Source organism: Onthophagus taurus, chromosome 1 (genome assembly GCF_036711975.1).
Source record: "Onthophagus taurus isolate NC chromosome 1, IU_Otau_3.0, whole genome shotgun sequence".
Lineage (NCBI taxonomy): Eukaryota > Metazoa > Arthropoda > Insecta > Coleoptera > Scarabaeidae > Onthophagus > Onthophagus taurus.
This window is the reverse complement of record NC_091966.1, coordinates 41399431-41414373: the sequence shown is the minus strand read 5'-3', so window position 1 is coordinate 41414373 and position 14943 is coordinate 41399431. Positions and strand designations below refer to the sequence as shown.

Below are 14943 nucleotides of genomic sequence, written 5' to 3'. Positions count from 1 at the left end.
ATACGTCAATATCAAGATAGATACGAAAATATGAAAATTTGATGAATTTATTGCACTTTCAAGTTATTAAAGGTAACACTTGGGAATCGGAGCATGCTATAAGAAAACTTTTATAACAAAAATTGTTGCAAATTTTATTGTTAACAATATTGCTCTCTTGCACTGTTGCTCTTAGATACGTCAATATCAAGATAGATACGAAAATATGAAAATTTGATGAATTTGTTGCACTTTCAAGTTATTAAAGGTAACACTTGGGAATCGGAGCATGCTATAAGAAAACTTTTATAACAAAAATTGTTGCAAATTTTATTGTTAACAATATTGCTCTCTTGCACCTTTGCTATTAGATGCGTCAATATCGAGATAGATACGAAAAAATGAAAATTTGATGAATTTGTTGCTCTTTCAAGTTATTAAAGGTAACACTTGAGAATCGGAGCTTGCTATAAGAAAACTTTTATAACAAAAATTGTTGCAAATTTTATTGTTAACAATATTGCTCTCTTGCACTTTTGGTATTAGATGCGTCAATATCGAGGTAGCTGCGAAAATATGAAAATTAGTTGCTCTTTCAAGATATTAAAGGTAACACTTGGGAATCGGAGCTTGCTATAAGAAAACTTTTATAACAAAAATTGTTGCAAATTTTATTGTTAACAATATTGCTCTCTTGTACCTTTGCTATTAGATGCGTCAATATCGAGATAGATACGAAAATATGAAAATTTTATGAATTTTTTGCTTTTTCAAGTTATTAAAGGTAACACTTGGGAATCGGAGCATGCTATAAGAAAACTTTTATAACAAAAATTGTTGCAAATTTTATTGTTAACAATATTGCTCTCTTGCACTTTTGGTATTAGATGCGTCAATATCGAGGTAGCTGCGAAAATATGAAAATTAGTTGCTCTTTCAAGATATTAAAGGTAACACTTGGGAATCGGAGCTTGCTATAAGAAAACTTTTATAACAAAAATTGTTGCAAATTTTATTGTTAACAATATTGCTCTCTTGTACCTTTGCTATTAGATGCGTCAATATCGAGATAGATACGAAAATATGAAAATTTTATGAATTTTTTGCTTTTTCAAGTTATTAAAGGTAACACTTGGGAATCGGAGCATGCTATAAGAAAACTTTTATAACAAAAATTGTTGCAAATTTTATTGTTAACAATATTGCTCTCTTGCACTTTTGCTATTAGATGCGCCAATATCGAGGTAAATACGAAAATTTGATGAATTTGTTGCTCTTTCAAGTTCTTAAAGGTAATACTTGGGAATCGGAGCATGCTATAAGAAAACTTTTATAACAAAAATTGTTGCAAATTTTATTGTTAACAATATTGCTCTCTTGCACTTTTGCTATTAGATGCGCCAATATCGAGGTAAATACGAAAACATGAAAATTTGATGAATCTGTAGCTTTTTTAATTTATTAAATTGAATCGCAGCGTGTTACAAAGAAACTTTTACAATAAAAGTTGTAGCAAATTTCATTGTTAACAATATTGCTCTCTTGCACATTTGCTCTTAGATACGTCAATATCTATTTTGGCAATATTATATTTTGAACCGTTTTCAAATTAGGCAAGGGGTTTACTTATGACGCGTACTGTATATAACAACGATCTGGCAACGTTGCTCGAGCGACATTGCCATATCGTTGGTATATACTTTTATGCAATATAAGTAAGGTATTTCCATAAGGTACAATTTTTGTTGCAATTCTATTGATTTTAAGTACGATGTGTTTCATAATACTTTGTTAAAATTTTGAAAATCGGTAGATTATCTTCTATATCGATAAATCTACTGATAAATCGGTAGGGTTGGCAACTGTTTTATATATTTGATATTTAGTATTAATATTTAGTAACACTTAAAATAAAAAACACCTAGTCACGATAACCGTTTATTTCATAACCTCTTTCTAAACTCCCTTTACATACTTATATGTCTAAACTAACTTAAATGGTAACACAGTTGCCTATCTACAACATCCCCCTCTTTAGTCTCATTAACGATCTCAATACATTTCAAAGTCTCTAAATCTTTCTGGTAGTCGTCTTTCTCGTTTTGGTACATTGTCTCTTTTTTGTGATTCTATTTTAGTCATATTCGTGTTTTCTTGATTGTTCATTTCACTTGTTTTGACACTATCCTGAATCTCATAATTTGATTTCATCTCTGGTTCATTCATTGATTTTCTCAAAAATTGACTATTTCTTCTAAATATATTATTACTCTCATCCTTCACCAAATATGATCTTGGATATTCTAATTTCTTTTCTATTTGTGCTGGTACCCATTCTTTTTCGTTTCTCATTATGATATAATCTCCTTCTTTAAAATCTAATTTATTTTTTGCTGATTTGTCATATTGTTTTTTATCTTCTTCCCTTTTGTCTTGAATTTGTTTTTTAATGATATCATTATTTTTTAGTTTAGGCATTAGTTGTTTATTCAAAATCGGTAGCTTACTTTTCAAATTTCTAGACATCAAAATCTGAGCAGGAGTTAAACCAATATTTATAATTGGTGTATTCCTATATTCCAGTAAACTGTATTGTAAATCGCTTGTTTTTCTTAGCATGTTCTTAGCAATATGTACCGCTTTCTCAGCTAAACCATTTGAACGTGGATAATGTGGGCTGCTTGTTTTTATTTCAAAGTTCCACATTTCCGCAAATTTCTTATATTTGTATGAATTGTATGGCATGTTATCAGAAACTACAACATCTGGTATTCCATGAGTTGAAAATATTCTTTTCATATTATCTATAACACTATCTGCTGTTTTGTTCGGTAATGATAAAACTTCTAACCATCTAGAGAAATAATCAATAACAACAAGGAACGGTTTTCCTGCAAAATCCAGTATATCTGTTCCCAGTTTCTTAAATGGTCTATTTGGTATTTCATGTGGTATTAACTTTTCTTTTGCATTTTTTGGTAGATATCTTTCACAAATTTTGCACTTTAAAGTATAATTTTCTATATCTCTGTTCATTCTAGGCCAATACATAATTGTTTTTGCTTTTGCAATAGTTCTTGTTACTCCTATGTGTGTCTTATGTAATAACTCCAACATGCTTTGTTTACATTCATTTGGTACTATTAATCTGTCTTCTAAAAATAGTAAACCATTTTCATATGTGATATCGTGTTTGTGTGGCCAATAATATTTTAATTGTTTTGGTAACTTTTTATAAACAGGCCAACAGTTTGTTGTATATTCAATCAATTTCTTAAGATCACAATCATTTTTCACTTCTTCTTGAAATATTTTTCTCTTTTCTTCTGTAATGTTTAAATGCTTTTCTACTGAATGTACTAAATCAAATAGTTCCTTATCATCAACTACAACTTCATCCTTGATATAATTTCTTGATAATAGGTCTGCAATATGTAAGTTCTTTCCAGATGTATATTCAAAATTGAACTGATATTTCAGTAATTTAATCCTCATTTTTTGTAGTCTTGGTGACACAATTTTCGTTATTTCCTTCTTAAATATCCCAATCAATGGTTTATGATCATTTATGATTTTTATTTTTTTGTTATAGACATAGTAATGGAATTTTTGAATTGAAAAACATACGGCGAGCATTTCTTTCTCAATTTGTGAAAATTTACTTTCATTTTCTGTCAAACATCTCGACGCATAACACACTGGTTTTCCGTCTTGCAACAAAGCACTTCCCAATCCTTTACTTGATGCATCACATTGTATCGTTATATCTTTTTCAGGGTCGAAATTTTTTAAGACTGGCTCTGTCGTTAATATTTGTTTTAATTTTGTCAAAGCTGATTCGTGTACTGATAACCAGTTAAATTCAGTATCCTTTTTTAGTAATTCCCTTAAAGGCTCAATGATGTTGCTGTAATTCTTTATAAATCGTCTTAGGTAATTTAACATTCCCATTATTCTTTGCAATTCTTTTATGTTTGTTGGTGCTGCTATTTTATTTATGGCTTTCACTCTATCTATATCCGGTTTTATGCCTTCTTCACTAAAGACGTGTCCTAAATATTTCACTTTATTTATTTTATATTGTATTTTATCAGGGTTAAATTTAATATTTATTTTCTTCGCTCTTTCCATAACCAATTTTAAAATTTTATCATGTGTTTGTAAGTCTTTTGTCGCAATTAGTATATCGTCAAAATATACACAAACATTAGGAATATTTCCAAAATTCTTTTCCACCAACATTTGGAAAAATTCAGGAGCACTGATGATTCCAAAAGGCAATCTATTAAACTTATAACACCCAAAATTAGTCGAAAAGGTTGTCAAATCCTTAGATTTATCCTCCAATTCAACCTGGTAGTACCCATCCTTTAAATCCAATACCGTAAAATATTTCTTCCCAGACAACTTTGAACAAATATCCTCTATAGTTGGAATAGCATAATAATTTCTTTGAATTTCTTTATTTAAGTCTTGTGGGTCTAAACACAATCTTATTGATCCATTCGGTTTTTCAACAATTACTAAATTATTTATCCATTCCCCCGGACTTTCTACTTTACTAATTATTGTTAATTTCTCTAATTCTTGTAACTTTTTCTGTAATCTATTTCTTAATCCTAATGGTACTCTTCTCGGTAACTTTATAATAGCTTCATAATTTGGTTTTAGTACTAATTTACACTTTTCTCTAAATTTACCTAACCCCTTAAAGTTTCCTATGTTTTCTTTTACAAACTTATCTTTTTCACATTTACTATTTTTATATGTAATTTGATCTAATTTTTTAATAAACCCTAAAATTTGTGAACTTTCACACCCTAGCAATGGAGACGAGTCGACATCTACAACAATAAATTTCAAAATTTCCTCTTTTCCTTCTCCTACTTTACATTTAAACTTAACGTAACCAATAGGTTTAACTTTAGTTCCCCCAAATGCTTCTAATGTAATATTTGTATTTTTAATTTCAACATTTACAAAATACCTTTTTAATACTTTCAACGGCAAAATATTTACCTCCGCTGCACTATCTACTTTAAATCTAATTTCTACATTATTTAACAATATTTTTTCATACCAAACATTAACACTATTTATGTCTTTTTTAATACTTATTGTACTTATCCTAAGAGATTCTTCTTCATTACTGCTATTTTCATCTTCATTTACTTCTTTTATCTTCTTCACTCTGCATGATTTTGCAAAATGATTTAGAAATCCACATTGATTACATTTTTTCCCATAGGCTGGACATTCCCTTGGACCATGCTTCTTTTGACATCTTCGGCACAAGAAACTTTTTTCTTCATTTTTCCTTTCTCTATATTTTCCTTTAATATTCTTTTGTTCCTCATTTTTCTTTATTATTTTATTAACTTCAACATTTTTCATATTCTCCACATGAGATTTCGTGATTTCAGCAGTTCGACATTCTATTTCAGCTTTTTCAAGAGTCAAGTCCTCACGACTTAATAACTTTTCTTGCAAACTTTTATTTGATACACCTAGAACAATTCGATCTCTAATCAGAGAATCTTTCTGATCTCCAAATTCGCATGACATTGATAATTTCTTCAATTCCGTAACAAAATGATCGAATGTTTCCATCTCTTCTTGTTTTCTATTAAAAAACTTGAATCTCTCATATATCACGTTTTTTCTCGGACTCGTATAAGCCTCAAAGGCATCTATAACTTTCCTGTATATTTTCCTTTCTTCATCTGATAACCTTAATGTGTTAAATATTTCCACAGCTTCCTCTCCAATAATATTCAAAAGTATAGCAACTTTCACTTCATCTGATTTCCCATCTTTGCCTGTTGCCATCATATAAATTTCGAAATTTTGCTTAAACTTTTTAAAGTTTTGGCTAAGGTTGCCTTCGAGCACTAAGCCACATGGAATTCTTGCGTTTTCCATTTTAAAATTTATTTATAACACTTTATTCTTCTTGAATATATATCTTCTAGTATGACTGCGCCATGTTTTATATATTTGATATTTAGTATTAATATTTAGTAACACTTAAAATAAAAAACACCTAGTCACGATAACCGTTTATTTCATAACCTCTTTCTAAACTCCCTTTACATACTTATATGTCTAAACTAACTTAAATGGTAACACAGTTGCCTATCTACAACAGCAACGCTGTCGCTACGGATAAAAGCAATGCTTTAAAATTTAACTTTTCCTCGATTATTACATTTTTAGTTCGTTCTTTTTCCTCTAAATTGTGTGCTTTCGACTTTTAATTTTTTAACGGGCACAAATTCATAACAACATAACCTAGGAATTTTATTTGACAGATTCTTTTTAATCACGTTGGTAAACCTGTTTATTAATTTTAATTTAAAAATATTTATTTATTAGCTTATAACAAAATTTTAATTATATATCGTTTTAAATTAAAGTCAAAGAAGACATGGATTCTAAATAATTTTCACTATCTTTAGTTAATGTTGCAATTATTTTTTGTTTCTATATTGGTAGTTTTAACGAAATGTCATCAACATTTTGATCAATTTCATCCAAAACTAATAATTTAACTTGATTGACGTTTAAGACACCAATTTCAATTAGATTTCGTACTATTTTTGGTGTTGCAATCGCTATATGACATTTTTGAGCTCTCGTTTTATCCTCTTCAATTGAAAGCTCTCCAATAAAACATTTCACAGCTAAATCTTTATGTTCACAGCTTAAATTTCCAATAACATGTTGAATATGAATAACTAATTCTTTCGTTTGAGCTAATATTAACACTTGAGTACACCTTTTATTTATAATTAAAACTTCCAATGCAATTAAACCATAAACTAAGATTTTTCCAAAAGATGATTTAGATTTTATAATAGACTCTGTAAGATAAAATAAAACTTTGTAATCATTTTTTATGTAATTTTTGATACTTACCATGTTTATCTTTTCTTATTAGAATGTCTTTAAGACTATCTTTTTCTGTAAAATTGTATGATATGGACATGTTTATGGGAAAATTTTGACGTTTTGATTAAATCAGATTTTCTCACTATTTCGAATGGGATTTCCCCGCTCTAAAGAGAGGAAGCAGAAATGGTGTGATATTCAAAATAACGTAATACTTGTACTTTCACTAATTAAGTCTTGCTTACTAATGAACAATTGAGAGTTAGAACACTTTGTTTCTAGGTAACCATTGCTTGAAAAGATAAGGCGTTAAAAGCAAGATTATGATGAAAAATTTAAGGTACTATTATAAATTTAAACTTATTAATTAAAAATAGTAAATATTCAAATATTGATCTTTATTTTTTTGTAATTAAATTACCAGTTTTTACTTAAATAAACAACTTAAATTTTCTATTAATAGCAAATAGTTGCAAATTTGATAAAAAAAGATTTAAAAAAAAAAACATAAAAAACCTATCGAATTCTAGCTACTTAATATCTTACTAAATTAAGTCATTAATATTAAAAACGAATTGATTTATGCGGTTGCACTCATACTTTTAAACATATCCCCTGATAATAAACTATCTAACGCTTTTTGAACTGAAGGATCATTTAATAAAGGTGTCGGCCCAGACGTTGTTGTTGTTGTCGTCGATGTTATCAAGCTCGGTTTTGGAGAATCCGTATTTGGTTTATTTAAAATATTCATAATCCTGTTTTGTAACTCCGCCTCTTTACTATTCGCTTCAACTTCCGGTTGATTAGTCGACTCGACGCCTTCAAAAGTTCTTTGCAACTCTCGACGTTCGTTTAAATACTTTATAATTCGATCGTATTGTAGACAGGTTATTTGTCTATTTTCAGCTAATAAATTAAAAATCATCTAAAAAGAAAATAATAATTGAAAAATAAATTTATGACAAGTAATGTTTTGTATTACTTGAACAGCTTCGGGATGTTTTTCTGTTAAACTCACAGCTGGACCATCAGTTTCAAACTTTTCTCCCCGCATGTAAGCATCGAAATTTCTCGTTATTAAAATCATTGCGTCTTCGATTGGCATATTACGATGCTCTAAAATTAATAAAAATGAATGAAGACATTCTAAAATGATGACAATAATATTATAGAAGTTAGAGATTTGTCTAATAGCAATAATGATAATATGGTATTAGAGATTCTGTCAAATCCTGCTTTAAGCAGTGCTTTTAAAAACGGTGATGATGTGGACATTGTTACAGTGGTTGCTAAAAGCGAAGAAAAGCCTTGTACTATGTCAGAAATACGTCCAAAATCTGTAAAATCTAAAAAGTAAAGGTACTTTGAATAATTACATTGATAAAGCTATTGTTTTTCAAAACGGATATCTTTATTGAAAAGTAAAGATCTTTCTTAATACTTCTACGAAATTTCAATTTAATTTTCCAAGAAATCGATTTTTCCCAAAGTTTTAAATTTTATCGAAAAAAGCCGAAAATCTCAAGAATTGTTGCCAACTTCAAATATTCATAGTTCCGAAACTAGCTGTTATTTTTGAAAACGGATAGCTTTATTGAAAAGTAGACATCTTTTTTAACACTTCTACGAAATTTCAATTTAATATTCCATAAAATCGGTTTTTCTCAACATTTTAAATTTTATCGAAAAAAGCCGAAAATCTCAAGAATTGCTGTCAACTTTAAACATTCATATCTCCGAAACTAGCTGTTATTTTTCAAAACGGATATCTTTATTGAAAAGTAGACATCTTTCTTAACATTTCTACTAAATTTCAATTTAATTTTCCAGGAAATCGATTTTTCCCAACATTTTAAATTTTATCGAAAAAAGGCGACAATCTCAAGAATTGTTGTCAACTTCAAACATTCATATTTCCGAAACAAGCTGTTATTTTTCAAAACGTATATCTTTATTGAAAACTAGACATCTTTCTTAACACTTCTACTAATTTTCAATTTAATTTTCCAAGAAATCGATTTTTTCCAAAGTTTTAAAGTTTATCGAAAAATACTGAAAATTTCAAGAATTGTTGCCAACTTCAAACATTCATATTTCCGAAACTAGCTGTTATTTTTCAAAACGGATATCTTTATTGGAAACTATATATCTTTCTTAACACTTCTACGAATTTTTAACTTAATTTTCCATGCAATCGGTTTTTCTCAACATTTTAAATTTTATCGAAAAAGCCGAAAATCTCAAGAATTGTAAACTTCAAACATTCATATTTCCGAAACTAGCTGTTATTTTTCAAAACGGATATCTTTATTGAAAAGTAGACATCTTTTTTAACATTTCAACGAAATTTCAATTTTATTTTCCAAGAAATCGATTTTTCCCAACGTTTTAAAGTTTATCGAAAATTACTGAAAATCTCAAGAATTGTTGCCAACTTCAAACAATCATATTTCCGAAACTACCTGTTATTTTTCAAAGCGGATAACTTTATTGAAAAGTAGACATGTTTCTTAACACTTCTACGAATTTTCAATTTAATTTTCCATGAAATCGGGTTTTCCCAAGGTTTTAAATTTTATCGAAAAAAGCCGAAAAAGAAGAAAATGCCATTACGCAGACCATTGCTGAGTTCTTTTTTACATGCAATATACCGTTCAAAGCAATTGAGTATAAATACTTTGTTAACATGATTAGAACTCTAAGGCCTGCATACGGAAAGCTGATTCCTAATAGGAAGACTTTAGCAACACGCCTTCTTAATGATATTCACAATAAAATAATATCATCTAGTCATTTTGAAAGTGAAACCGTTGTTTTCATTGATGAATGGAAGAACAGTTCAAATAATACTAAAATAGTGACTTGCAGTTTGAGTACAGTCTATGGTGAGTATACGGGTGTCCCTAAATATCCTTTCAGGACTTTAAGCAGATTTTACCCCCTTGGGGGAGGTGGGGTAGTACTAAAAAAATGTGGCTAAGGAAGGTATGTTATAATGGTAAATAATCACCAAGTTTCATTCTCCTTCCTTTACAATACATTGCAAAAAAAATAAAATCCCAAATCAAAGGGTGATTGACTGTAGGTCCGCGAGGAAGCCTCAGTCGGCTTCCAATTTTCGCCAAGAAATCACTCCTTAAAGTCTTGAGAGGTTATTCAGGGACACCTGTATATTTTTCAATTAAAGCACTTCTTTGGTGATTATATAAGAAACATTTGTAGGCCCACCTGAGAAACATCTCAGAAATTATGTAAACTAATTTCAAAAGCCATTGATTTAGCCAAGGATATGTATAAGACAAAGGTTTATGCTGTGGTGTCAGATAATGTAAGTGCCATGGAAAAAATGGGTATGGATATGAAGCATTCTGCGTGGTATAGCCACACCGCCAATTTATTTCCAAAGGATATATTTGACGTAAATTGCTGAAATAAAGTTACGATGGTTTTAAAAGAATTCAAAAGATCAGACTTGGAGAATGTTTTGGTTGATTAGTTTTAGAATTCAACTTCCATGCGAAACGCAATGATGCACTTATAGGGACAATATATATATATATAGGACAATTTCAAGTGCTTTTTAAAAACCTTCAACACATACGAGTAGCTGCTACTGATGCCATAAGCAGTAAAACATTAAACAAAGTGTTCTATCTATTATCTTTGATCAGGTACCAGTAATCATATCATTTCAAAGTTTCACAAAAAACCAATAAACCACCACCAACATTGATAACTGGTAAACTAAACTGGAAAACTTTTCGTGAAACTCTAGATTATATGCATAACAACGAACTATCAAGAATTAAAACCATAAAATCCGCACTACGAAGATTCCGAGAACTTCCAGTAATATTAACAAATAACCAAGCTGTAGAATGGTCAAATGGATCTGTTAAATATCTTGGAGTATATCTCGATATCAGACTTCACTGAGGTTTTCACATTAATCAAAAACTTAATGAGGCTAATGTGCGATTAAACCAACTATACCCTCTAATAAACCGAAGATCACAATTCAAAATAGCGTGCTCACTTTTACTCTATACGTCACTACTAAGATTCACTCTACATTGTTCACTTATGTCAGTTGTGTATGGTCAAATATCTCAAAAAGTAATCTCCATAAACCACAAACGTTTCAAAATAAAATTCTAAGAATAGCAACAAATGCAACATGGTATATTAGAAACGACCAACTTCATAAGGAACTTAATACTCCAAAAATAATTGATTTTATCAAAAATCTTAGAGAAAAGTTCATTAAAAATTTAAAAAACCACCCTGTATGTGAAAAATGTAGAACAATAATTGTACCGCGTTATGCATCACTTGAATAAGCGACATTTTATCGTTTTTAGAGATTTTCATGCTGTCTGGTAGATAAAGATATCTCAAAAAACCAAAAAGTTCGAACTTTCAACTATTAATTTTGACATATTTGTCAACTTCATAAAAAATCCTTTAAAATGAGTCCAAACTCGACATATTTAACTTTGATATTAATGAAGATACAATCACTTCCGGTTTTAAACGTCAATTTTGACATATTTGTTATCTTCAATAAAAAACCTTTAAAATGAGTCCAAAGATGACGCACTTATCTCAAAAAACAAAAAAGTTTGAATAAAAAACATTAAATCAGAAGTTAGCAACAATCAAGAAAGCAATTTAATTTTGAAATATTAATACCAACCTTAATTTTTGATTTTTTTTTTATTATATTTTTTTATTTAAAAATTAAAGATGTATCAAAATGACATTGACATTTCAAACCGGAAGTTGACCATAACTTCATGTTGTGTTTTTACTCACTTTAAAGGATTTTTAATGAAGATAACAAATATGTCAAAATTGAGGTTGACATTTTACACCTGAAGTTAGTTATCATATAATAGACAAATGAACAACTTCATGGTGTTTTTTCATGATGTATTCTTTATTAAGAAACTTTCAGGTGTTAATGTCAACTTTAATTTTATTATTATATTCATAATCCTTATAAAATAACCTTTAAAATGAGTCCAAACATGACGCACTTATCCCAAAAAAAAAAACAAAAAAGTTTGAATAAAAACCATTAAACCCGAAGTTAGCAACAATGAAGATAGCAATTTAATTTTTAAATATTAATACCAACCTTAATTTTTGATTTTTTTTATTATATTTTTGTTTTTGTGACAAATATTAAGACATTTTATAAAAATTAAGAATATATCAAAATGACGTTGACATTTCAAACCAGAAGTTGCTTATATCTCGAGTAATATTGGAATTAAACGTATCATGTTTGGACTCATTTTAAAGGATTTTTCACGGCGATTACAAATATGTCAAAATTGACGTTGACATTCTTAACCGGAAGTTGACCATCACTTCATTAATATTGAAGATAAGTATGTCGTGTTTGTATTCATTTTAAAGGATTTTTAATGAAGATTACAAATATGTCAAAATTGAGGTTGACATTTTAAACCTGAAGTTAGTTAGTTTAAAAAATCGATTAATAAAAAACGATTTAAAAAAAATTGTCGATTTTTAAGCCACATGATGATTCTTGAATTTTTCCCAAGTTTCTTAATATTCATTTTGTTAAAAAATAGCGTTTTCTAAATTTTAGCCTGTATACTTGTAACACTTCGTCCTTAATTTCATTTTACAACTTTTTAAACGTCAATTTTATAAATTAGTAACTAATAATCTGATTTCGACTTTGATATGTGATCTTTTTTAACAAAACAAAAATATTAAGAAACTTGTTTGTAAAATGGATAAGCGAGAAATAGAGATATGAGAGATGTTAATCTATTTGTAGAGTCTCTGAAGATGGCTAAGGGCCGAAACTAGTTAGATTTAAATTCTATATAAATTAGAAACCAGTTGAAAAGTACAAAATCAAACTCTACATAATTTTCTTCAAACATTTTTACATGAAACATCATTTTGAGTCTAGTATTTGTGATTAAATTTATAAAACATACAGCCATTAACCCCAAATATTTTGTTTACATCTTTTATCTTGTTGATTTTTCTTGCATTTCTAGTTTTAATATTAATTTTGGAAAACTGTAGTATTCTTGTACATTGTTCATTTGTACATTTGTTCCAATTGGGAACAAAAAAAATAATGTTTTTACTAATACTCAACCATATTAAACATAATAAACCAGAAAAATTTTTTTTTTCTCATTTTCAATTTACCTTGAGGGATTCCATGTAATATATTTAAAGTTAAACTTCGATTTTCTTCATTTTGAGGCATTATTAACATTGCATAAAGACAACCTCGACTACATATATTTGCAAGAACTCTTCCAAGTGGGACATCTTCATTTGGAAATAGAAGATCAACAATTAAACCTAAAGATTTTAATCTTTGTTCAATATATTCAGCATACTCCCTAAAAAAAAATTAATTTATTTAAATTTTAGATTAATTTAAATTTGATTTAATTTAATTACGTTAAAGTTTTAGAAACAACAATAATTTCGCAATCATTTTTTTCCGGTGCATCCATTAAAGGAGGTGGCACAAATCCACTCATTGGCTGTTGATATTTATTAGGTTCTTCAAAATAGGGCATTTCCCCAAAATTCCCGGATTGTTTCCAATCATTATTTCGATTATTCCAATGTTTTCGTTTATTTCCTCTTTTATTATTGTTTTGGTTAACTCCTTTTTCATTCATCACTTCTTTATCTTGAATTTGTAATCCTTTTGGAGGAGGTGGAACCATTTCTTCATTTGGTTTATTTATATTTAGTTCTGGAGGTTTTATAATTGGTTGTTCCATTAATGATGGGGGTTGTTGTTGAAATTGTTGTGGAATATTCCCTTGGTTTTGACCAAAAGGTGGTTGACCTCCAAATTGTCCTGGATGTGATCCAGATTGATGTGGACCAATTTGATGTGGTCCACCTTGATGTGGCCCACCTTGATGTGGCCCACCTTGATGAGGTCCACCTTGATGAGGTCCACCTTGATGTGGTCCACCTTGATGTGGTCCACCTTGATGGGGACCAGCTTGATGTGGTCCACCTTGATGGGGACCACCTAGATGTGGTCCACTTTGATGTTGTTGATTTTGCATACCTTGATTTTGTTGTCCCCCTTTATTTTTTCCCTCATAAACTTGTCTAACAATAATTTTTTTGTGATGAAATAAAGTTCCATGTTCCGCGCTAATCGCAGCTTGAGCTTGAGGTTCGTTTTCGAACTGGATGAAAGCAAAGCCTTTTTGTAGGAGCATACCGAGGACTTTTCCATATTGCCGGAATTTTTGGTCCAAATTGTCGGGGACGACCGTTTCGGAGAGATGCCCCACATAAATTCTCGCCGCCGCCGTATTTGGATCTTTCATAAATTGCTTATCAGTCCTGTACATCTTAAAAATGTTATTATTTTCTTAAAACAGAAATGTCAACAAAATCTGTTTATATTGATAGATTAATGAATGCGGTGGTATTTTCGCGAGTGACTCCATCATGCCGGATTGGAAAGTGAGATAGTTTAACACGAAAATTGAAGTAAGACAAGGAAAGAAATATTTCCCATCCATCTTTCATTTCCTTTAGCCATCTAATACAAACCTAACCTAAAAATTGTTGTCGAAAGTGATAAAAAGTGACAAGCACCAGATAATATCAGTTTGTGATTTTAAATTAAAGCAATAGTTAATAAATGTTTATGTTAGGTACTATATTAATAAAGTTATAAACAATTAAGGTTATTAATTATTATTGATGAATTTTGAAATATTTAAAACTTTCCTTCATAGATGTCCCAAACATCGTCTTTGAGACATCTTTGCAACAACACTGAAATTTAAATTGAAAAATCTGTTTTAACGGTGGGAAGACACAAATCCCACGACACCGAATATAGAAATAGCGCCAATTCGAGGAATCATGCAGAAATCTTAACGTAGGGGACGATTTATTTATTTTTAAATTTGTTTATATTGATCGATTAATGAATGTGGTGATATTTTCGTGAGTGACTCCATCATGGCGGATACGAAAGTGAGATAGTTTAATACGAAAGTTGAAGTAAGACAAGGAAACAAATAT

General features: G+C 29.4%; 2 protein-coding genes across 2 annotated transcripts; both read right to left on the bottom strand.

Moving 5' to 3' along the window:
* Nucleotides 1–6462: 6462 nt before the first annotated feature.
* On the bottom strand, nt 6463–6967 carry LOC139429704 (probable ATP-dependent RNA helicase DDX20). The gene is made up of 2 exons (XM_071195668.1): nt 6898–6967; nt 6463–6842 (listed from the first exon to the last, which is right to left on the bottom strand). The coding sequence occupies exons 1-2, from the start codon at nt 6965–6967 to the stop codon at nt 6463–6465; spliced, it is 450 nt and encodes a 149-aa protein (XP_071051769.1).
* Nucleotides 6968–7251: 284 nt separating this feature from the next.
* Nucleotides 7252–14561, bottom strand: LOC111419469 (nuclear receptor coactivator protein neosin). Its single transcript, XM_023052278.2, has 4 exons — nt 13336–14561; nt 13075–13274; nt 7856–7989; nt 7252–7798 (listed from the first exon to the last, which is right to left on the bottom strand). Exons 1-4 carry the CDS (start codon nt 14256–14258, stop codon nt 7451–7453), a joined length of 1605 nt encoding a protein of 534 aa, XP_022908046.1. The 5' UTR covers nt 14259–14561; the 3' UTR covers nt 7252–7450.
* Between the last annotated feature and the right edge of the window lie 382 nt (nt 14562–14943).